Here is a 26,072-nt window from a genome sequence, read left to right on the forward strand (position 1 = left end):
GAATAAGAAGTGACACCCGCCTGGTCGGTGCGTAGCATTCGGAGCAGCGCTGCCAACAGTTTCAGAATTAAAGAGAAGGTGAGTGCAAGCAGTCAGATCACTTAGCATCACTTAATAATGATGTGGATGTGTCTTGCAGAATCAGACCTCCGAGTTTTCCCCCTGCTATGTTTGTAAGGTGCGTTCTTTGAGGCCTATTCTTGAGGAAAGCCTGTCTTGAGTAGGAATCATGGCACGCAAGAGGCAACTTGAGCACATTACTAGGAAATATGATGCCCCATGGGGAAAGACACTTATGTTTGAAAAGCCTTGTGTATGTAGGGTCTAGGTGTCGCCTTTCTGCACACATAAATTAGACGTTTCGGGTTGCTTACTTCACAGCATGTCACACGGAATGGCCGAGGAAGAGGCTCTCTGCCCTGCGCGAGCTGACGAGCCGCCACACAAGGCGTCTACCTTTTCAGAGCACGTGTCAGCCGCCATTGGTTCCCGCTCGTACCTCTCGACGGTTGCAGCCATCGCCGGCATCCTCGTCATCTCTTCCATGATGGCGACGTCGTCGAGACGGGACGCCAGCGGTGCCGTCCCGCAGTTGGCGGTGCACGGGCACCGGTTGTCTGTGGCCGACGGGGACACTGACCTTGCGGTGCCGGTCTCGGCGAACAGTGAGGCTCACCGTAGCGGCGTGGGGCAGCAGAAGTGAGTGTCCCACTTTCTTTTTAAATGCGAAACATTTCTTAGTGAACTTTGGCGAGTTTGATCTATCTATCTATCTATCTATCTATCTATCTATCTATCTATCTATCTATCTATCTATCTATCTATCTATCTATCTATTTAGCTGCCTATGACTTCTAGCTCTCTTGGCTGTTTCAATAACGGTATCGATACCAAACTTGATATGGCATAACATGACTGTATGAAGAACACATTTGAGTAATCATAACATGAAACTCACGACATTTATGTCAAGAATGTCATAATTTACAATTCTTGGTCCTGCAGCTTTTGCGGATGTTTCGTGCACATGACATGCTGCAAAACTGGTGTGGTATAGCAAGATCGCATGGCGAACACAAGCGACAGACCCTAACATGAAAATCATGACATGCGTGTCGTGTAACAACGTGACTACGTTACACGCTCATGATGTGCTCGTGGCCGTTTCGCTAGCGTCACATATACCAAATTTGGTATTACGTGACGTCAATGGAGGACGAGGGTACGTGACTGGTACAAACATGGTAATCATGAGATGCGTGTCATGTGGGAGCATAACTACATGTAACAGTCATGGCGCCAATATACTTCGACGTGACCTGGTGCACGTGCGCGCTGGCGTTCGTTTCGTCGCGTCAAGCTCGCGTTAAATGCCACGCCAGGCACCGGTCCTGCCATATATGCGCAGGCGCCCGCCGCACTGCGTTGCTTTGACGCATGCGCGTGTCAGCGCGTCCGGCGTTCCTCTGTCACGAAAAGAGGCAGACGCAGTGCAGTCTGGGTAATGCTTCGGAGCGAATTTCGCGCTGGTTGCCGTCGGGCCGTCACACCTGGTTGCCGTCGCACCTGGCGTAAAACTATAGAATGCTCGCGTTTTGCTAACGTAGCGTGGCTGTGCCCAGCGTGCGAGCGTGTCAACGCTACATTGGAGTATATTAGGCCCTTCCTAGTGTGCTCGCCTCCGTTTTGCTAGCTCCACATATACCAAATTTGGTGTTACGTGACGTCAATAGATGGCAAAATATATGGCTGGCAAACATGATAATCCTGACACGCGTGTCATGTAGGAACGTCATAACATACCACGCTCATAGTGTGCTCACGGCCGCTTTTCTAGCTCCACGTATACTAAATTTGGTATCACGTGACGTGAATAGATGACGAAGGTGAACGACACATCCAAATATAGTTATTATGGCACGGAAGGTATGTACGGCAACATTTACCTTCACCTCGGAACGTTCTGCTGATATTAAAGTAACATATCAACATTTTTCATTTAAAGTAACATATCAACATTTTTCCTTCGTGCTTCGAATATTGTCGATTCAGACTTTGCGTGGGATCTACCATTTTTTTGTCTGCATTTTGTTGGTGTACGCAAAGAGCCCGTGAATTAAAGAAGAAAAACTGGCAGATCTGCGCTCATTGCCAGAGCAGTTCCAGTGCAAGCTTATACGCAGAGAAATTAGAATTTGTGCAAAGAGTGTATATTCGACGGACCCACTGCACAATTGACTACACCATTTTATGAGGTAGCGAATGGACCACTACTTATTTGTAGGAAAACATACGCACGCCAGGGGCTGCGTATGTTGATGACAAATTTATTGTTTCGTAATGGTTCGGCAGCAATCAACCACCAAATCTCCATGCAAACAACGTTCGATTACGCCGAGTGCGGTTCTACTCTTCCACGCAAAATGGGTTTTGTTAACCTGAAGAAATCGATTAATAGGATATTCACAGAAAGAATGCTTAGTAAAGAACGCCCGAAGTGCACAGCAGCACACAGTGAGAGATTAGGTGACGCCACGTACTGCATTTGTTCTCTAATGTATAGTCTCACGCCCGCACGCTTGCCTTATCTTTGATTAGCAGTTTCACAATAAAATATAAAGGTATACCATTCGAAGTTGTCCTGATGCCGCCGCTTGTGAATCCCGTTCGACTGCTTCAAAGACTTGTGGGTGGCAAAGAGTATATTCATTTGCTGCCATTACCATTAGCAGCCTGTTTGCGATGCTATGTCACAATGAATCAACTTTTGCAAACCTCTTGGCGTGCTGAACTACAGGAATCCGCGTCGCACTAAGTCCCTCGTGCGATCTGGCGCGGCACGCGTTCACAAGGGCGGTTCATGGCATGCTGGTTCATCGGCCGAGAACCGCCAACAGGATGCCGCCGGCGCGGGCACAGGCGAGCCCGAGTACATCCGCCAGGTGGACGGCTGTCACTCGACGATGTGTCGCTGGCAGGGCGAGTACCTGGGTGGGAAGCTGGACGAGACCATTGACCCCTGCATGGACTTCTACAGCTACGCGTGTCCCAGCCGCTGGTTTCATCAAGACACCCTCGCAGCCATGCCCTACAGAGTCTACGCGGCGGGACAACTCAAGTAGGGGCCGTTGTGTTTGGTATATCTTACCGTATGGTGCATTGCACACACGTAATGAACATTCCGAAGTTTTCTCAACAGCAAGGCCGATTCCTCAGTTGCCAGAGGCATTTGATCAAGTATATTCTATGGAACATTACATGCATACGACGACGTGAATGGTTCCTTCTGCGCACTCCCAGTGTGCAGAAGGAACCATACACGTCGTCAAGTGCGCAGAAGAAACCATCCAAATTTGTGTCCCAATTGATATATCAACACTAAATAGAAGCTACTACAACATCCTAATGCAGAGGAGCGATCCTTTCACACCAAGAATGTTCGCCCCCAAAAGCAACCTTTTTCTTATGGTAGGAGCGGAATGTACCTTATAAATTAGATGTACGGACTCTACGTTTAACTTAGTTACAATGGTGGATATATGTCTTCTATACCTCTTATTTCCTTTGTACAACTAACTGTTCAATCTCTGCTGCGAAAGCGGTCGTGTTGCTACGTCAGCTAACTAACGCAGCAGTAGGTTTTCAGCTTGAAAATATTAAAGCAGAGATAAGGCATCAACAGACGCGTCAAGTTCGAGCTTGGTTAATCTCTCACCGACAACTTATTACTAGAATTCTAAAGACAGCTTTTCAAAAGATCAAGTAAATCACAGGATGACGCCGTAACTGTAAACAAAAAAGCACAGTGACACTGAATCTGTCAAAATGTTTCATATGGGCGCGCCCTCCCCCCCCTCTCTCTCTAAAAGACCAAGAATCTGTCATTGTCGCCTGCTCTTTTCAACAAGCCTTAAATGCATTGATGGTTAGAGCTCCAGTGGCCGCGCCAGCTACGAAGATCCCAGACGAGTGTTCCCTCCAAGTGTTTGTGAAGGGCGGGCCCTTCCTACTTGCCCCATTCGCACATTTCATTGTAAAAATAGTAATAACTGTTTTACACTAACACAGCCACCACTCCAAGGCATCATGCTATGTAAGTGTGCAGACACAATATCTGACTCGCCTAATGTGTATACTGTACGCAGACTGCTGCAACTGAACTTCTAGAACAAGCCAACTTCTCGGCACTTAAGGAACGCAATGCTGTCTACCGATTAAAATTGGTATATCAGATTTTATATTAACTTTACACTCGTGATATTTTGGCATAAAACTGTTTTGGTGTTCCACAAGACAGAAGCATCACCTAACAATTACCCAATCCGCGTACAAAATCAATTATTTCAAACATTTATTCTTTTCTAGAACTATGACTGCATGAAATAACCTTATTGATAACCAAGTTACTCTAACTTAGCTCTCTTCACTTATTGTAAATATCTCTTAATTTATTTCTAGTCTGCAACATGACTTTTTCGAGTTATGTATTTCTTTTTGGCAACTTTTATTTCTGTTGTTGATGTTTTGTAGAAGTTGTGTATATTTATGCGCAATGGCACAAATATTGTATTTTCATAACCAATTTATTTGTTCTCGATTTTTTTTTGGAACCGATGTATGCTTCCGTTCTTTGTTTTGCTGCCTTTATTTTCACTATAACATGATGCAATCTCACCCTGCTAATTATCCTCTGTGGAAATTCCAGTATATGTAAATAAAAACAAATAAAAATTACTGGTGTGCAGTAAAGTTGTTCAGTGTTTACTACTTACTACCACATGTGTGAAGCAATGAATATGATAGCAACAAATTGCAATGCATTCGAAGTAAGGCTGGCAGCTATGGCATCCGATCTGACATTGCTTTGCAAAAAGCAGCCGTAAGGCAACATTGTTAGCCCAGTGAGAAAAACTAGTTTCACGTTGTCAATACCTTCAACGCAGAGTAAATGGTCAGAGGACTGTACCTGGTAAGGCATCAGGCGTCTGCTGATCTCTGTGACCATAGCTTGGGCGCATAGAGTTTTACACAATAATACCTAGAGAGGAATTTGGCACTGCAATCGTGTATCCTCATGGAAATTATGGGAAGTACAGGCTTCGAATTGGATCACGTTAGCCAGCGAATTGACTACAGATCTTTTTCTGCAGTTTCAGTTTCGTTCTTCGCGTAGTGTGGTGGGTGTAAAAGACTGAAGCTGCACCTTTGTTGTTCAAAGAAGCTGAAAACTGCTAGGCCTCTGAATTTACTGCAACGCTGGAGCTGTATGAGCCATGTTTGACCGTTTAAGCTAAGCATATTTCACTTACCGCTGCGATTAGATGTTGCATCCCATGCCAGTGCGGGATATTACATCAAGTTCACGTTTGTTGTTTATGCGTCTTGCCAATACTCTTTGAAATCGACTGCAAAACGACGGCGACGCGAAGTAGATGCACCATCACGTTCTTCTGACTCGACTTCACAACAAAACTAGAGGTGCATTCGGGCAGACCACTTGAACAGACGCACCTGGCATCACAGCAGTCTAAACCCTAAATGTTACTCACTCAATACTGTGCTGTTATTTCCATAAATAGATATTGCGTACCTCCCAGGGCTAAACAAGAATGTTTGTTTTGAAATGTTGTAAAGAATACTTTATTACATCTTGATTCCAAATCTAAAACGCAAAATCGGAACAACATTGGTCGTTTGAGCATACCTTGGTGGTTAAATTTGTCCAGGTTTCACTTCTACTGCATAGTCACAAAAACCTTTTAAATTAAAGTTTGCGTATAAAAAATAAACAAGTTTTAATTAGACATAACTTTATTTCACTTTGTTTTACGCTATCAAACAAGCGTCGCGAATCTCAAGAACGTGAGCCATCCGAAGCAGATCCAAAGCCTGTACTTCCCATAATTCCAATTGAGGTACAAGCGACGCTGAAGGTGCCTGCGTAGACACTAGCGCCAGATTCCCCTCTAGGTATTATTGTGTGAAACTCTATGCACGGGGGTGAAGACACATCACCACGCCCATTTGATTCAAGCTCACCAGCCGGTGATAAGGAGCCCCCCACCTGCCCCACCTCTCTTCATTCTCGCGCGACGGAAAGGGTTGCCGCGTTTCATAAGTACCAATGACACGACTGGTGCCAGCCCTCGCGCGCATTCACTCGCACATAGAACGTACGACGCGCAGGCTAATTTTATAGATTTTGACTTTATTAGGAACTTGATGATAGCTGCAGGAATGCACCTCCAATATACCTAAAGTTGCTGTCGCGATAATATGGCAACGCAAACTTGAAACTCAGGTACCGTCTGGAGAACATGTTCCACGAGATACACCAGGCAGAGGCCAGCGCAGACGTGAGCGGCCACAACGCCTCCTTCATGTCGCGAGCAGCGGACTTCTTCCTGCGCTGCGTCTCCAAGAAGAAAAGCCGAGGACAGGGGCCTGAGCTCGAGGAGCTCTTTCTCCACTACGGACTCGAAGTACGCTCTTGGTGACGTATGCCTCCAGAATGAAAAGACTTTGGTTTAATTAGAGGCATGCGAACGCAGTACGCTAATGGTGTAGTTTTGAGAGTACAAGAGGATACAATACTGTTTGATAAAAGCAGTGGGAGTCAATGATCTGGCGTCTTTCGCTTGATGTGGTGGGTGTCGAAAAGTCTGGCTCAGGGAAGCCATGTGTCCGCTCAAGTCTGGTGAATTGAATGGCAGTAGTTATCACTTAGCGTGAAGTTGACTGTCTACTGCGTAACTACACGATTTCATCCATTTACAACATCGTTTGCTCATGTGTGAACCAGGCGATTCTGTTTGCATAATTCTTAATGTTGCATGAACCAAAGAATTCAAACAAGCTTGATCAGCTGCCGCCGTAGTTGTAATAGCGCATTGTCATTTCGAAAATAACTCTGAATGCTCTAAAAGGGGCTTCACGCATCTTATAATGAAATTACTCACACGTTATGCTCATGTATTGATTCCTCAATTGAGTTATTGTTACATTTTTATACCAACTCAAAATTACTGCAGGATTCTTAATCAAGAAAACACAGTTTTTTTCTTGTAATTCATTCTCGTACAATATTTTGATTTCGATAGGCACGCCGCTTAGCCCTAAATATCTGCTTTACCAGTCAATGGAGCGTAGAGCCCAAACAATCTCCTCGCCAGTTGTAGAACATCGGGGTTTTTGTGTCCTCCTTTCTTGGTGTCATTGTAGTTTAAAAATGCTATCGGACCTGTGAATGGTTTGAAAATTTGAATCTTGGGATGTATTGCGTGTCTGCGTTATGCTGCGTAATCCACTGCCGTTATAAAGAACTTGTGCCCAGGGCTACCCTTACAAAACATCGAATGAGAGTTCCTCGTCATCGCCCTCCCCGACCAACCTCACCCGCATTGTGGGGATGCTGGACCGTGAGCTTGGCCTCGCGGCTATCTTTCAACCGTCGCTGACAACGGCGCGACGGCGCAAACAAGCCAACAGCGTGGTCCTCTTCATCGACGCACCGGAGTTAACACCATCAATGCGGCTGAAAGATCACGTGGGCCAAGACGACAAAGATTCTCTCCTGCGTAAGATTATCGCCGGCTTCGCTCTTTTAAAGCCGAGGTCCAGGAAACTCAGAAAAGAAGCTGCTCAGGTACGCTTTCGCAGATTGCCCTGCAGTTCTATGTATGCGAAAAAAAAACTAAATTCATAGGCTTCTCCGGCGTACTGGGGTAGATAATGAATGTTTTCGTAGTTAGGTTTAGTGCCCGTAAAAAAGACTCAGGTGTTAAAAAAAAATCCAGAGTCCTTCAGAACAGCATGCCTACATCTGTCTTTGCGCAGTAAAGGTTATTCATATATAGTGTACACATTCCTTCCATGCCGTAAGCCATGGGAGACTGCGCGATGCACCGCCATAGCTTATGCATAATTAGTGACGGCAGTTCGTTTGTCTACCCGTATGCAAATAGAAAGTGGAAACGTTATACCCTTATCACTATATTCAAGTTACAGACTATTTTTAGGCTTTGTTGAGGAAATTCTAAATCTGTGCATTCAGAGCTAAAGCGTTTAAAATGCAGAATGGTGCCTCAAACGCGTGGCGCACGTCTTAAAATATTTTTCATCGAACCAGAACCAACTTGAGACATTTTTATAAAACAATTTTATTGCGAACGAATCAGCATCTGTGCTCGTTTTCAGACTCCCAGTCACGTTGGCTTCTATTCAACGGCTTTTTTTAGTCTTTTTATCCTACACATTGGCCTGGTGGTTCACTGTGGAACCACAGCTAGTGTGATTTAATTTCGGCTGCGGGGGTCGCACTTGAGGTGGAAGAAAAAATGCGTGAGGCTCTTAGGTGGGCGCACGTCTTCAGCCCTCCACTATGGCGTCTTTTAATTATATGTTGACATTGGAACGTTAAACCCTCATGATTTGTATTAGGTTTGACTGTTTCTGCTCCAAACCCAATATAAGTAAGTTTTTGGGCTGCTGTTACCGTTGGAAAACTTCATTGCGCAGCGCCAGTTTGTTTCCGCGTGAGCTCAGAACTTATTTTACACCGCCATTATTCTAACTATGTGTTCATCTTCACATTGAAAAAGTTCGAACACCTCCGGTATGTTTATTCTTTTTTTTTTTCAGAGTATTCAGAGTATTCAGTGCACAACCTCAAAATGGTTTCGTACTTTGTCTATGTGTGGCCGGTCAACGTATTATTTGTAATATTACTGTAAAGAGCTCTCTCATTAAAGAAATAAAACACACCAATCGGTTTCGCTGTTATTCGTTTTCAATAATTTCAACTTTCAGATGTGAGAAAAACAATTCTTCTTGCGCTGAAATAACTGACGCCTAAAGTTGAATATACACGTGTAGATTCACCACTTTTACATCGTGGTGTTCTCCCAGGTGCTAGCCATCGACGAGAAGCTATCTAGTGTCATTCAAATGAGAAATGGACTGCCTACCGCTGGTCACTCACTGGCATCATCGGTCTCAGAGGAAACATCGAACAATGATCATCTCGTTCGTGGAGCACTCATGAGCGTTAGTAGCCTGGCGAAAGACTACGGCAGCCAGGCCTGGTCATGGGACGTGTACATGCAGATTTTGATGGGCGACATCGTCGTCAAGGAAAATGCAACAGAAGACCCACGTGTTCTAGTGCAGGTAAGACAGCTCAGACGCGTTTCGACCAGTTTCTACGAGCTTTTTGTTTCCGCTTTAACTTCATAATTTTGTTATTTCCACTTTTCACGTGTGGATTAACGCACTAAACTTTACCCCGTGCCTGTCATTCAAGACGTGATATTTGCCGTAACGTCCAAAAAGTAAATTTCCGGTGGCTATATTACATTCTCGCACATATTCCTACACATACAATAATTCCTCCTCCCGCCTCTCACATTGTACAAACTGCGGAATATTTGATCGATATCACCGCATCTTACCTGCTAATTTCAGCTAAAAATATATTCTTGCATGATATCAGCATATCGTTCATTCGTTAAAAATTTCAAAAAACTTGCCGTTCTGTTTTTATCCCAAGCATTATTTCATCATTGTCTTCGACAGTCAGTTTCAGCGGTCACTGTCATTATCACGGGTAGAGTATGCTGTTAGCAAAGTAGGAGCTATGACTAGAGTTTCATAGTGCGAGGGCTGTCAGTGGACCCACGACTAAAAACGAATGAATGAAGGAATTTATACGCATATCACTAGCATAAGGAGCATAAGCAGTGTTATACAACGAATGCAGGTATAACTGATCCATGAAACCAGCCCCAAAATACCTTGAAAGTAGTACATTATGTTTGCAATAGAAGTTTAAAGGACATGATAAAATGATAGTAGCACCATTTATTATGACAGAAGAAAGATTGCCAGCAGTATTAGGTTTTGAAAATGCAGCTGGGATTGCCACTTTAGAATAAGTGACAAAAGACTGGCTAAATATATTTCTCTAAACTAGACAGATTCTGAGGCAATGTTGCGAAGTCGTGGTAATAACTAACTTCCTACTGATGCGAAGCGCGTTCGGTGAATGTTTTTAGGCATGAACATTTGTAAGATGAACAGACGGCCGTGGATTTATTTAGACAAATGAACTCGCAGGAATAAACATGAAGTAACTTCTTAATAAATAGAATGCTAATTGTTTAAGTAGTCAAGGAGCATGAGAACGGCGGGAATTCAAAGTTATGATACGGGTTGCTTGGGTCTGGAATATTTCGAATGAATTAATAGTGCAAAGATGGTCTAGTATAGCTTGGCTTTAATTATGGCACGGAGAGCGAAATCAGTATTTTTCTATATGTCCCGTTTGCCAACTGATATGAGCCGTGACATCTAAGAAATTAAACACTGAGAAATTACTCCATGAAATGAAAAAAATTGTAAGCAGTGCTACTATTCGCAGCATGAACTAAAAATTATTCTTAGGCGTTTTGAGGCTTCATAGTTACGTCATTTATAGCACACAAGCTCACAACCTCATTCACGAGCTTCCTTGAGTTACCGCGAAGTATAACTAGAAGTCCCCGTTCACACTAGAATTCAGGTAAATCCTGCACCCTAGAGTTACCTTGAGCTTTCTTGTGTTACCGCGAAGTATCACCAGAAGACCCCATTCACACTGAAATTCAGGTAAATCCTCCACCCTAGGGTTACCATGAGCTTTTTTGAGTTACCGTGAAGTATCACCAGAAGTCCCCATTCACACTGGAATTCAGGTAAATCCTGCACCCTTGAGTTACCTTGAGCTTTCTTGAGTTACCGCGAAGTATCAGCAGAAGTCCCTATTCACACTGGAATTCAGGTAAATCCTGCACCTTTGAGTTACCTTGAGCTTTCTTGAGTTACCGCGAAATATCACCAGAAGTCCCCATTTACACTGGAATTCAGGTAAATCCTGCACCCTTGAGTTACCTTGAGCTTTCTTGAGTTACCGCGAAGTATCACCAGAAGTCCCCATTCACACTGGAATTCAGGTAAATCCTGCACCCTAGAATTACCTTGAGCTTTCTTGAGTTACCGCGAAGTATCACCAGAAGTCCCCATTCACACTGGAATTCAGGTAAATCCTGCACCCTTGAGTTACCTTGAGCTTCCTTGAGTTACCGCGAAGTATCAGCAGAAGTCCCCATTCACACTGGAATTCAGGTAAATCCTGCACCCTTGAGTTACCTTGAGCTTTCTTGAGTTACCATGATGTATCACCAGAAGTCCCCATTCACACTGGAATTCAGGTAAATCCTGCACCCCTGAGTTACCTTGAGCTTTCTTGAGTTACCGCGAATTATCACCAGAAGCCCCAACTCGCACTTGATTTCAGGTAAGTCCTGCAGCCAGAGTTTATCTCGGAATTTTGATAATTCTTCATGCGCGATATGTGCGCACAAACATGAAATATACGAACATAACGCATTACCTTGCTGCTTCGATGCCAACGCCATGCTAGAAAAGACAAATCAACAGGAACGCAGAAAGACCGCCCAGCCTGCGTGGAACGCGCTGCACAGTCACAGTGAAAGATGAAAAAGCGCATTTTCAGAGCTTTTGAAACACTATTTGGGTAACTGCTGCAAGTAAACTAGCAGGGTGCCCACTACACCATAGATCATAATTTTTCTGTAGACACTCACTGTGCCATCCTCCGTAATTATTCGGTGAAGCGTTATACCCCCTACCCACTTACAAGGAATTTGTGCATTTTTTCGTGCTGTGGCTAACGACGATGAAAAAGCGTGCCTATAGCGCTGTTTTATAATTGGGTGTACCATTCGAAGACACACTCGTTACGCAATTCGCATTGTTTGAAGCTTGGTTGTTTTTTTGCTGGTATAAAGCACTTTATTACGCACATTAATGGGATTTCTTACCCCACACGAAGTTTGCTTGGGTCATTTTGCTGCGTAGTTCCAAGCACCGGCATAGCTCACTGGTAAAATACCGGGCTAGCACGCACATCACCCCCGCTTTGAATCTCACTGTGTACTTGAAGTGTTTATTTACTTCATTTTTTCTCGCTTTGCGTGATAGTGGTTACGGACACCGGTGGCGACGGACAATTACCACTCACGGGATCTGTGTTTTGATCCCATAACAGCTTTCAATTTAATCATTGCGCCCTCAAATATGTCTAATTGGTTTTGTTGGCAGTGCAGCAGATAACAGCTTTCGATTTATTAATTGCGCCCTCAAATATTTCTAATTGGTTTTGTTGGCAGTCCAGCAGCCACTGTTGTTTTTGTTTTTTTCAGGCATGGATGGGCGTCAGTGTTACTCCTTTCTTCTTGATCGTAAAAAGCTGTGTGGAAGTAAAGTGCTTTATTTTTCTACACAAACACACATAAGCAATTATCTGGACCGACAGCCAGGGAAGGCAAGATTTTCGTCCAGTGTCCAGAACACAGCAACAATGCGTTCGGCGGCGATCCAGACAGCTAATTGTTAGCTCGTTTTTTTTCTGAAGGTGGACAGCCCGGGCCAACTGGAAAAGCTAGTGTCGTTGCTCGACAACCATGAGACCAGCGCACTTCTCAACTACGTGGCCTTCTCACTGACTGTTTTCTTGTCCTCCGCTTTGCCCCATGGAGGCATTGCACAAGAACTGATCACTCTGAGCCACGGAGAACACGTACCTCAGGTAAGCGTGGTGCCTCACATGGAAAGCGCTTCCTAGCCATTTTGAGAAGGATCTTCAACGCGTACATCACCACCTGTTTTCTTCATTGTGAATGCTAAGTAAGCCATGCACGCACATGTGCTGGTGTGTCTAGATAAGGGTAAAGGGTTAGATCGATTGAAACTAGAACTTTTTTGGCATTGTTGTTACTTAAGAATCTAATGTAAAATGACATTTTATGGTGTTCGACAGAGGATTTGTTCTCAGTGCTATTTTATGCGATCGGAAAAACAGAGGTGCATGCAAAGTGGTTTTCTTGTTGTTAGCATCAACATGACAATAGAGTAGAGTGAAAAAAAGCTCCACATCCTAGAGTATGATCTGCTGAGGATACTAGGACAACCCGTAATAAAAAGTACACTAAATATTAGTACAATTACTTAGCAAATTATAGTGCCTAAAAGCTGCAATTCAGTCAAGTAGTCATCACATAACAGCATTGTAAGAGAAGGAAATTAAAGACAATGCAAATAAATTATTTTTAAAGACGAAAAGATAGTTAAGGCATTTAAGACAATTTATATATACATACGGGAAGGTAGCAAGACTGATTTCTTTGTCCCTTGAAATAACAGAATAAATGATCTCGTGTGAGAAAGCAAACAGCAAGAAAATAAATAAATGTGAATAGGTTGATAGCGTATCTTATAGAAACTAATAGCAATAGGAAAATATATTCAATGCAAAGCTAGCCTTGATGATTGGGTGAATGAAATTATGTCAAAAACCTAGGTAATGTCGTTTTGTGTATATAAAACGATAAGCAGCAAAGGTTGTGTTCTTTAGGTATGCGACACGTTTAGAAAGCCTGGGGCGGAAGCGAAGAAGGAGAATTTGAGTGCTCGCTTTATTCGTTAGACAATAAATAATCAGAACTTACCTGCAGCAGAGCCAAAGCAACTATATATGTGTTATCTCTAGTAAGTGATATGTAAATGTGAAGAAAATAAAGGCGACGAAAAGATAACTTGCGAGAACAGGGGCCAAGTTAGCGACCTTTGATAGAGTACGTTGAATTCTCTACCAACTGAGCTACAGCGGTGGTGATCCCATACCCTTGTTCAGTTTATTTGGTACAGAACATACAAGTTCAGTGAGCAAAGTCATCGTAGCAATCACAATTTTATCCCAAGACACAAATTAGTTTTCAGAGAAAAAAGAGTGAGCTGAAGAACAAGCTAAAGCCAAAGCCTTTCTTTCATTATGACGTTTGAAATTTGCGAGCAACAAGGCTACCTTTCAGAGCTCAGTTCTCTACGTGAATTAAGGACAGCTTTGCCGGTATCCATAAAGACGTTTATAAATGTTCGTCTTGGGCATTTCTAAATGCTCTGCTGCAAGGTATGCACCTGTTAAACGAACAGAAATGGCACCATAAGAACAGAACGCTGGAGTACACTTTAGCTTCGCCTTTAATAGTAAAACGCCATGGCGCAATTCACCCCGTACGCATCGCCTTCTGAATTTCTAGCTTCTCCACTGAACATTGGGATTTTAAATTTATCCTGGAATACTTACTGCAAGTACACTTGTTAAGAACGCACTGCGCCATTATCGTTCCTTTCGCAAATCAGTGAAAGGTCAACCACGCGTCCTCAGCGCAACACCCGAAGCTATATACAGCTGCCTTCTTTGCTCATGCTTTTGCAGCTAATGACAACGAAATATTCGTTAGCGTTGCAATGGGTGCACCAATAAAATAACCAATGTTTGCGCACCTAGCGTGTCTTTACGTCGGACGTGATTCCGTGTTTTGCCACGCACAATTGCATGCTATAAGGAAACTGCTTTCACTATGCGACCTTCATATTGCGTTTTTTTTTTCGATGTAGTTTCAAGCAACAGTCTCACTCACTGGTAGATCATCTTGTCACGCAGAATGCCTGGTTTCGTCGTCACTTCAAAAATATAGTTTTGTTGTTACGTTTCCCTCAGGAGATGCCTGTTTGAATATGCGTCGTAGCAATCCCAGCTTTCGCTGAGCGTATCCACAAATGTTGGTAACATGCTCCCTCCAACTTACGTTACGTATGATAGTAACACCAAAGTACTTCCTCGTGTGGGGAAAAAATTCTCGGCCAATTTGGTGCAACTCTCTCTTCAATTCGTGGTAGTGAAAGGGTTGATTGGGAATAAGTAGATATGATCAAGTTTGTTCAGCTGTTACCCAAGTAACTTGGTGCCCTTTTTTTTAACTTGGGAACTACTCCGGTTATTTTCCAGTCATGGCGTATCCTGGCATTGCTTAAAAAGTAGTTCATAAGATTGAGGACATCACCAGACAATTACTTCTCTCCACCGAGCGCATCAAACACTCTCCCCACCCAATCCCCACTCGGTCATCACCCTACCACCTTCATGAAAGCCAGCAATGAAATCAGGCGCGTGGTCGTTGGAGTCCCATTTCAGAAGGAGCTTCGCTCATCTGCTGTATTCTTACACAGAACAACTACTAGTTTTTTTCCCAGTGGTTGCGATAATAACTCTATGAAACAACGCAGGTACCTGAAGAGCTCCAGTCATGTGTTCACTTGCTGGCGAGAACCTACCGCTATGGCGCCCTGTCTCTCGCCCGCCATGCAGTCAGTCGCGACACCAGCGAAGGAAACAGCTACAAGTCAGTGCTTTACGCTGGTTTTAGAAATTAGTGACCCTCTAGGTGCCATAAACGAATTGTTACATATGCGGGGAACTAATTAAGTGGTACTTCAAAGTTCAGAAGAAGTAAGAGCGTTGGAGACAGATGACCTAAAAAACAGTTATAAAATTAAGAACAACTCGCCCCTCTGTCCCTGCCAGTTCCGTAAACAAAGGGGGCATGCAACATCGTTTGTTTCAATGGTCTTAGTCGTCTGTGCATTATTCGATTGTGGTATGCCGTACTTACCCCACAAGCCGCAGTAACTTTGAAGTTGGCCGAGTTGGTGATAGTTCATGCTTACATCACAAGAGCTGCACTCCCAATCTAGTTCAATTCGAGAAAAAACAACATGGTTGCCAGGCAGCGCAGCGGTTGTCGGTCTTGTCGCTTTTTTTGTGCCGTGTCTCCGTGCGCTGCATGCTTCACATGCTAACATGTTCCACAAGCAATTTCATGAGTAGAATATGAAATGTGCCACCTAAATATCCTACATAGGAATCATTGTACATGAGAATCATAATACTGCCTCAGAAAATATGGAACCACCAATACTCATTTTTGTACACACTATATATTTTTGTAAAGAAAGAAAGAAGTGGAACTTCAAGAACTCGTTTCTCTTTGTTAGACACAATTATAATGCGAACACACAGACAGTCATGCCAAGGAAAGTATAGCAGATGGTATTATTAGAGTAAATGCAATGTGAATATGAAGAAAAAAAGTGGATGAAACGATAACTTGCCGTGGCAGAGACCGAACTTGCGTCCTTCGCATGACGCGTCCAATGCTCCACCAACTGAGCTACCGTAGTGGTCATTCCCCCTTCCATTTGTGGAGTATGTTTGTGAATGTAAAGGCGGGGGCATCAGTCAGTGCCGCCAGTAGTCATGACGGTCACTGTGATACGCATTTTGCCTGCTTATTGGCACCACGTTGCACGTGATCTTATTACGAGCTGGCAGCTGACCAATGTGTCCTCGCAGTGAACCTGAAAGCATCAAGTGTGCCAGCACGATACCCTCGCTATATAATTATAGAAAGAAGGAGAAATCTTAAGCACTAGTTTCGTTTCTTAGGCTCGATATTTATGACCACCAGCGGACAATTGTTCCAAGAAAAGTGTAAGTGACGTCACTAGTTGTAAATGTGTTGTAATATGAAGAATAAAATTTTAAATTACTAATAGTATTAATATCAGGGTTTCGCGTCTCAAAATCACCATATGATTATGTGGGCAGCTCCGATAATTTCGACCACCTGAGGTTCTTTAACATGCAGCTCAATCTAAGCACACGGGCCTCAAACATTTTCGCCTCCATCAAAAATGCAGCCGCCACAGCCGGGATTTGATCCCATGACCTTCGGGTTAGCATTCCAGTGCCATAACCGCTAGACCAGCACAGCGGGACTGAATGCTTTTATTATTACAATTCTTTGTGCGAGACGAAGGAAAGTCGATGGTACCTTTGCATGTTTACTTTACACGCTGTGTAAACGTTTATGCCAATCAGTGCACTGACCAACCAGGCCCGCTAATTAATTTTTTCGCATCAATCGACGGGTTTTTATCGTTGTAAATGAAGCTGATAGACGAAGTGTGTTTCTTTCTGAGTGCAGGTACGAGGGTGACATGCGAGCCATGGTAGACGGAGCACGTGAGCAGATAGCAACCTTGCTGCGCAACCACACTACGGGGACGACAACGGCCGAGCTGCGGACAGTGCTGCAGAGGCTCGACGCATTGCGAGTAGTCTTTCTCGAAGAGCCCGATGACAGCGTAGAACGTTTGTCGCGGTACTACGGTGCTTCGACAGCCGGTACCACAGCAGGCCTTTCGCTCGCGAAGGCGCGGGGCTCCGCGAGGGCAAGTGGGCTTTTTTCGTGTTTCCCTCAGCATCTGTGTTATCGCACCTGAAAGTATAGACATGACACCGTTGTTGAAAGGCCATGGTCACGCTAAAGAAATTGAGCTTTTTTATATTTCTGCCAAAGTCTTAGAAACCTCATAGAACGTGAAAATCTAACGCCATCGTGAATGCAAGGACTGCAAAAATATGACTCCACCCTCTGACATCAGATGTGGCAAAAACGTGCGATTGATATCACTACATCACTATTGAATTACATTGAATGAAATCGTCACTCAGTCAAAGATGGGCAGATTTGGAAGACACTGCAAAACTGCAAAGAATGCTTTTTGCAACGGTCAGGTACACCTTGGGCTTTAATCTCTCACTACCTTATCATACAATGGAGCCCCTCAGATGCCTGACACAGTAATCTGTGTTTCTTCTCATCGTTTTCCGTTGGAGCGTAAATTACAATCAATTCGCTCAAATTGCGCTCCCGCACTTAATTGGGCCCCAGGGAGGCGAATCATATTTAGCGTATGTATGCGCAAACGAAAAAAATAAAAACCGCTTCTCACACGATAAAAGTGTCGTCCTGATTAAGGTAAAGTATTAGGCTATCCATAGGCAATATGAGACCTGAATCCGCGAGCTTTCTCGGGAGCCCGCTTGGGTGGCGTCGTATCTGCCAGCTCATGGCTTATGTGATATCTTTAAAAAAATTTCACATGTGTGAAAATGCATTTCCCAACGAATCTTCTCAACAATCCACTATTTATAAGCAGTAGGTCTCCGTCACGACCATGCGGCATTCTGGTGAGACTTATGAGGAAGTTGGCGGTTTCTCTTCGCAGAGCAAAAGCTCCAAGAATACAACCACCAGTAGCGTTTCGTCGAGTTCGAGGGCTGCACCGAGCCTTCTCGAGGAGTATGTTATCCGGCAGAACGCGACCAACGCGCTTTAGTGGAGTGACCCGGAGCGAGCCGAAGAGAACCTGGAGACGCGGTGGCCTCCGCTGCGCGTCAGTCCACGGGCCGACTACTTCGAGACGCGAAACACTCTGCTCATATCCCCCAGCCTGGTTTCCTTCCTATCCGCGATGCTCATTGGCCTCGACCCTCTGGTTGTACCCGTCGTGGGCTCCGACGTCGTTCGCGCCCTGCTGAGCGTCGTGGTCGGTAGCCAGCAGTCCTTGGATGTGGGAAAGACTGGCCAGCAGGGTTCCGCAGGGCACTCTGTCTCCCTGAGTCGACACCGAGAGGAAGCTACTCACTGCCTAGCTGAGCAGTATGCCAACTTGACGGGAGACCGCAAGGCATCGGCCCGCTCAAGCGATCTCTTTGTCGACACTGCTGTTGTGGAGCCTTTGTTCGAGCTCTACAGGACTAATCTCGCAAAGGTGAGGAGAATCCGCTTACGAGCGTTTGACTACTCTTTCTATTTTACACGGATGGCCCAATAGAAGATAACCCGTCATAGAATGACAATTACACCGTTTTGCAAACGATGATAACATAAACCGCATTAAAGCAGTAGCTGCTGAGCAATATACATTTAGGTGACCCTACGGAAAATCTGTACGCGTTTTGCACTGGTGCGGAAATGAGGCAATGAAGGGCCAACAAGTGGCATAAGACTGTTGGTGTTAAAAAATTGGGCGTAAAGAAACGTACACACGAGAGAAGTGAACGCACCACAAATGCTGCTTATTCTGTCTCGTATGTACTTGTCGGCACGCCCAGTATATTGATAACACTGCTTACCAACTACATCGATTCTGTTATTCTAATTCCCTAACTCATTTGCCAAGTTCGTATTCTAAGCCGCTATTTCGCAAGTCGCTATTCCACTCTCCTTGCTTGTAACGTTTGACATAGAGGACAGCTTTTTTTCTCCAACACTGTCTGCATGGGCTATGCAAGATGCATTACAAGTGATTCTAGAGTACGTCTCCCCGTAATTGCAGTTTTTAAAGGCCCGAAAGCAAACACTTAGGCTATCGGGTATGACAGTCAAATGGAAAGGCTATAAGTACGTCCCCAAAGAGAGAGTATTTTTTAACGTCTTTGCCATTAATGTATGGGCACTGATGCAAAGTTTAAAAAAAAACTTTGAAAGATGGGGTTCAACACTAATGCTTCCTATGCCTGTGATGACTAAGCGAAGCTTCTTTGCGACTTTAACAGACCCGAAAGTTCTCTTGATTACCTCCCATATGTAATAAAAGCCTAAGCGTATCTGTAAGAAAGCAGAACATCTTACTCTCGTTATCAGATGCAATGGCATCTACTTACCGATAGAAACAACACAGTTCTTCCATATTGCACGAAACTACTCACCGGGAGGGTAGTATGCATTAGGACAGGTATCTGCGCCCATAATTGCTGGTGATAACAAACCGATGTGGGGATGGTTTCATATATTAACAAAAGTCAGACACTAATAAAAAGCATGGCGACCATCAAAAACTGTCTAAAACAAAAAAAGACACTCTGCTGAACCGACTACAAGATGAGTGTTTTCGATGTTTGATGGAACGTCATTCCTCGTGTGCCCTGCCGTGTGTTGCTCAGCACACGGAAGGGCACATCAAGACTGGTGCATGTGGCTATCACCTCTTCGTATGGCGCATCCCCTCGTTTGAATAAACACTGCGACCGCATTTCATTTCCGTTATTTTTTTTTGCGGACCACAAAATTGAATGGAAGGTATTGAGGAGCGGAAATATAGAAAGACGATTTGCGGCGATGAAATATTGGCGAGGCATAAGACATATCTGTATGGTTTCGTGGATTGTAGTGTTGGTATAACATGGCACGGACCGTTCTCGTTTAGTGTCTTGTAGTCTACCGCGATGGCGTAGCGCAGACGGTGCTCGGCTGCTGATCATAACGTCACTGATTAGATCCCGACCACAGTGGTCGCATTTCGATGCATACGAAACGGTGGAGGCTCGCATACTGTATACGATGCCAATACACGTTAACGAACGCGAGATGGTCAAAATTTTCAGAGTCATCTATTACGGCGTCTCTTGTGATTATATCGTGGTTTTGGGGCGTAAATCCTAAGATGATATGAGTGTCTCATGTATTGGAAAGCCCGGGTGCTGCTTTGTTCCAAAAATATTTAGGCTGACTATATTGTTTGACTGAAGTGAGTACTGAAGACAAAAGAAAAGGACTGAAAGAAAGCTGGACCTGTTCTTGATTAACGCGGGCAATGTGTAGCTATTGCCATCATGTATGCAGGGAACAAGCAGATAGATAACAGTGTGAGTAAATACCAGACTTCAGGTTTTGTCATTCGCTCATCTCGGCACTTATTGGAGGCTGCGCATTCCTTGAGTGAAGCCGTACGCGTGCGTTCTCGGGATAGCTATCACCGCTTGTGATTGCATGCCCCCATTTGTGGATTCACGTGTCGGGTCCATGGTATTTACTCTACTTGTTTAGTTTGCTGGTAATTGGGGGCTTTGCGTGCGACGTGTGAAACTGAAAGTTGTCTGATTAAGCATCTTTATCTTTACATCTTTATAACTGTATCTTTATATCTGCGTCATAATTTCACCTTGTTGCGTTGTGTTTTGAATAGTAAGAACCATCGTATGAGGTAACACTGCAGTGGCGTTAGCTAGGGGGTAGCACTTCGGGCCCTCAATTTTTTTTCTTATTACATACAGCACAAAAAGTGACAATTACAAGAAAGTTTCCCCAACCCTGAAAAGTATTTCTGCCTATGCTCCGGGAACTTAAGGTTAACAGCACGAAAATAACACCAAACGAACCTGAAAAAGACGCAACAAGCGCTGATTTCCAACTAAACTTTTACTGACAAGAAGGCTACTATAAATGCCCGAGTGAGCAGAAAATAGTCAAAAAAAGATGAAAACAGCTGCAAAGATATGCAAAGATGCAACTAAACCTCAACAACCTCCGTGCCTGCTGTGCTGACCTCCACAATAGAGCTCTCTTTCTGACACAGTAACTGATGAATCAATTGCTTACGCACGGGTTCCTTTCATGCCAACTTAACAGCCTAACAGATTATGTACTTGTGCTTTTCTTCAATCCTATCGAGAGCTGTGGTGCTTTCGAACTGCGGAGTACACCCACGCGTGCTCACTTATAGCATCAGGAAGCCATCTTTGCCATTACGAACGTTACTAACGTGTTCCCCTAAGCCACTGTACCACTGAAGTAACTTTTAAAAAGTCGAGGCAGGTGAAAACAGCTAGCATCCGTAAACGTGTTCATATCACTCAACGCTCGAATAAAAACAAATATTATGCAGCGAAGTACGTTTCTTTATTTAGAAATTCTGAATAGTCCCTTCACTTTAAGCAAGAGTGGACGCAAAGAATAATACTACATTTTTTTATTTATTTACAAATACTGCAACCACCTATTCCTTTTTTTGCGGAAGGAGATACAATTACATGATACGACTCGTGGGGCGAAAAAAAAAACAGTATGAACTACAGGAGAAAAAATTCACAGCATTTAAACTAGGTGAATGATGAGTGGAGTGAAGCAAACGAACGGACGAACGCACGGACTGGAGCATGGAAGCACGGATGAACTGATGGACACTTTGCCCCACTCATCATCATTGACTCCATGGATATGTTGTTGCAGCGTTTTGAAACCTTGAAACTGGCTAATACTACGACGACGACGACATGAAACGTACGACCCACGCGTAAGGACCTTCGCCCCTAAAAGAAAACAACATATTGTGCAAAGATAACGCAAATATCTTACTTACTTGGTCAGATCATATATCTCTTACATGCTGTTCGGCCTTGCGCAAATTGTGGTTTTTTAAAAGAAAGCTTAGCAAAGCTCCGGCGAGTACAAAGCTTTTGGCATACAACGCAATTGTGCGCTCAAAACTTGAATACGCAGCGGTTGTATGGTATCCTAGCACCAAAAAAGACATCATCAATTTGGAGCATGTGCAGAAGAAGGCTGTTAGTTAGATTTATTTTTGGAAAATACAAAAGAGAACATTCTTCTTCACTTCTAATGCTTACCATTAAAATAAGATCACTAGAACATCGCCGTAAATTTAGTCGCCTACAGTTCCTGCACAACATAATAAAAGGGAAAATTAGCCTTCAGATGCCTCACTTTTCAGTACCCCTAAACACATGGTCGACTAGACACAGACACAGCTTTTCTCTCACGACTATATTCGCCAAAACCAAATCTCACATGAACAGTTGTTTTTCCGCGCACCATAAAAGAATGGAACTCTTTACCTGTTCACGTCATACAATCGGAAAACTTTACTAAAGAATTGGAAAACCATTTCTCTTAATATTTAGTATAAATATGATCAGTGTTTAAACATTTCTGACAATTGTGTCGTGAATCCCATGCTGTGTGTAGCACTCTGTTATTCTCTTAAGATTTTTTCGTTGCTATCACTTGTGTAAATTGTTTTGCGAAGCAAGCGTCTTACACTATACGTTTTTCTTCTTGCATTGTTAGTCTTTTTTGAATGATTTGTCATTGTATTATTGTATTTGCCCCTCCTGCGTGGGCCAGCATATTGGCCTGCAGTAACGATAAATAAAAAATATCGGATAAAGTACGCTTCAAGTATTTTTAAACAACACCCCAAGTACAATCGTTAATAATGAAAAAGAATATACACACGTTACACAATATGGGACATGAACAAATTTAGTGATGGTGTGAACACCACATCATTGATCAGTTCATTCCATTCGCTTACGACCCTGGAAAAAATTAGTAATTAAAGCAGTCAGAATTACACAACAAAAACACGCCACGTACATGTCAGTACAATGCAAGTATTTTTAATGAGGCACGATTCTGCGGTTCTTTGTCGTATTGCTCATGACTATATTTATGCCAGCTCAAGGAACCTCAGTGGTTGTTTTTTCGTCGCACGGAAATGTGTCAGGGTGGGGTGCACGAAATTTTGACTTACTGACAATTTCGCTTCGGTTGTGACACCGGTAAAATGCAGAGTAACGAATGTAAGGGTTGAGACAAACACCTGTCGCTCAACCGACAACGCTTCCCATGTTATAACAACGGAGCTATTGAAGATTACTTTTTAATATTTAGCTACCACTCAATAATACACCTGTACAGGTTTCACTCAAATCTTTGCTAAATTGTGTAATGATGTTTACACAATGTGTGTTTGCACCTCCGTTCTTGTCATTCTAGTACCCTGAGCTGCGTGATGGCCCCAACATCGTGGAGCTGCCAGGCAAGAACTCCCTCGAGCTCTTCTTCGTCAACTACGCGGTGGCTCACTGCGAGCACGCACCGCGATTAGTGGACCTGGCAGCATCGACGGATTTGGATAGGGCTCTGTCACCGTCTGCACGGCTCAACGTGGCTCTTATGAACTCCAGGGTATGTGTGTAGTTTCAGGGTCGAGTTCCGGACACCAAGGCTGTAAGACGCAACAAATGGCCTATCTAGCAGCCTTAGATATTGTGTCCTAGCAATAGTTCGTAATAAAACTTCAAGGACGCTCGCGTTTCACCTTCAACAGTATTGCACGCGGTACTGTAAGCGGGACCAATTTACATCACTTTCTGAGTTACTAGCCTGCCTTCGGAGAATGTAGTCGTAGTCGAGCTTGTATGAGATGACGAAATGACTTCTTATCGCCGAAAAACAAGGACAGACGATAAACATGAGTGTCTTCCCTTATTCGTATATTCTTGTTTCTCGGCGCTAAGAAATTATTCTTTTAAGCCTGGCTTCGCTAAAGCAACATTTGCGCACGTAACTCATGAAGTTGTCAAATTATACTGTAATGCGTACTACATTTGAGTAGGACCCACTATCCATTGTTTTTCGTACGAAGGCGCGAAAGACCCACGACGAGTGTATGAGGCAGCGTTCGACATGGTACAATTGTATTCGTTTTTCGTACCGAAGCAGACTACCCACGCTAAATAACATTCTTCCCACAATTCACACTGACAACCAACGACGCCAGCACTGACTCATGCATCGAAACCAAGACCGAAATTTCTGTGAAACAAGGTGTGTAGCCCTATAGCAATGAAACAAGGGTACAGCTAGGCCCATACTGCGAAGGAACAATCAAGTAAGCAGTCGCACACCGGCACTTTAGCGCGAGCAAACTGCTTTCCAGAGGGAAGAAGTCATGGTTACTTCCAGCTTGACATGCCTTTGTATGTACTGCTGATGCTTTCTGACGATAAAACGCAAAGACATCGGCCTGCGCCACCCTTCCGCCTATTGTGTGTTTCCCTAACTGAGCCATCACTAGGTGAGTGTTCTTCCGCTGCACTGGTGTGTGTATCGGCTGCGGAGCCTTTCTCAGCAATGGACAGAAGAGGGTGTAGTTTTATTAAAAAATACCACTTTATTTCTTTTTCACTTCTTCTGAAGTGGACATGTTTCAGTAATGCGGTGATACTTGGCCTTATCCCAGAAGGTTTCGCCATTACCAGACCGAAACCTATGAAAACCAGTATGCCATAAATGTTGATAGTATTCTCAATTCCATCAGAAAATATTCAGAGCAAATACTTTGTGTAATCATACAAACATAATTTTATGTCTTTTTGCATCTCACTTCTAATCACCTCGTCTCGGTCAGTAGTTGTATTAATCACTAAGAACTAATTACCTAGTACATGCTTTGACCGCACCAAATACAACACCTAGTTAAATATATATATATAAGTCATGTGCTTTGCCATAGCCACAGTCAGGCTGGTGAAGATGTTTTATTGGTACATGTAAAACAAGACTGTCATCCATTTTTCAATTTACTAACAAGGATAAGTTGCTGGTGATGAGATAAGAATGTTTAGCACAAGTGCAGTTTCGAGGTGAATGAAAAAACAGGATATCATGAGAAACAAGAAGGTGTGGTTCGATGGTCTTTGTCCAAAATTTTTAACGGGAAAAGTGGCAAAAGAGTTATAACAGCATTCAATTGGCAACATCGTACATGAATATCTTGTAACTGTTCGCTGACAAGTGAAGTACTAAGTTGTACCTCATGCATTTCTTCCTGCTTTTCTGTGTCTTCTTCACATTTTATATCCCGTGCTTTACTCTCTACTTTCTTCCTTCCCACTCTTTACACTTGCTTCTCTTTCCCACTTCCTTGCTATGATGTATCATACAGAGCTGAGCTATGCTATCAACCGTACCTTCATAGCAGAAGGGAAACACTCGCTTTCTTACCGTGCATTCTCTTCCTCTCTTCTTATCTTTCACCTTTTTTTTTCTTTCTCTGCACATCTTCAATCACCCATCAGTTATTGCAGCGCACCTTGGACTTGGTGCGGGAGAACAGCAAAAAATGTACAGCACGAATATTAAGAGAGTGCATGGCGCCCTTGAAACTTGAAAAGGAGTGCCCTATAACCGCGCACTCATAGATCCCTCTTAAACCTTTTACTTCGATCTTGTATCGCTAAATGAAAACGAACGTGCATCTGCGCTCACATTTTGAATTCAGTGGTATCTTAATTATAGGTAATTTTTGGCTTCTGCTCTCATTTGCAGGCATTTGCATCCGTCTTCCACTGCAAGGAAGACGATGTGATGAACCCACGCAACAGGTGCCAAGTGTGGTGACAAAGTGACACTGGCTGCACGGACAGGCCCCCATCATCGTGGTGGTCTTTGAATCATCACGGAGGCGGTTTTTCTCGCGGCTGCACATATAAAAATGCCACTTGTTTTTTTTTTGTTGCTTTTGTGTGCCACCGTAAAAGAGAATTGGGTACAATTTCATTTGACTTCATATACTTCCTTTTTTTTACGACGATTCATTTCACCTTATGGGTGAGCACATTTTGTCTGTGCGCTCAGCTTTCATGTGCGATCTCCAAACGGAGATCTTGAAAAAAC

At 43.6% G+C, this 26,072-nt stretch overlaps 1 protein-coding gene across 1 annotated transcript; it reads left to right on the forward strand.

Annotated features, from left to right (window-relative positions):
• Window positions 1-394: 394 nt before the first annotated feature.
• LOC142803014 (membrane metallo-endopeptidase-like 1) lies at window positions 395-25,796 on the forward strand. The gene is made up of 11 exons (XM_075888111.1): window positions 395-699; window positions 2,798-3,118; window positions 6,302-6,482; window positions 7,334-7,645; window positions 8,908-9,168; window positions 12,473-12,646; window positions 15,187-15,302; window positions 16,947-17,193; window positions 18,145-18,579; window positions 23,388-23,579; window positions 25,725-25,796. Exons 1-11 carry the CDS (start codon window positions 395-397, stop codon window positions 25,794-25,796), a joined length of 2,616 nt encoding a protein of 871 aa, XP_075744226.1.
• The last annotated feature ends 276 nt before the right edge of the window (window positions 25,797-26,072 follow it).

This window comes from Rhipicephalus microplus, chromosome 3 (assembly GCF_043290135.1).
Source record: "Rhipicephalus microplus isolate Deutch F79 chromosome 3, USDA_Rmic, whole genome shotgun sequence".
In the NCBI taxonomy this organism is placed as follows: domain Eukaryota; kingdom Metazoa; phylum Arthropoda; class Arachnida; order Ixodida; family Ixodidae; genus Rhipicephalus; species Rhipicephalus microplus.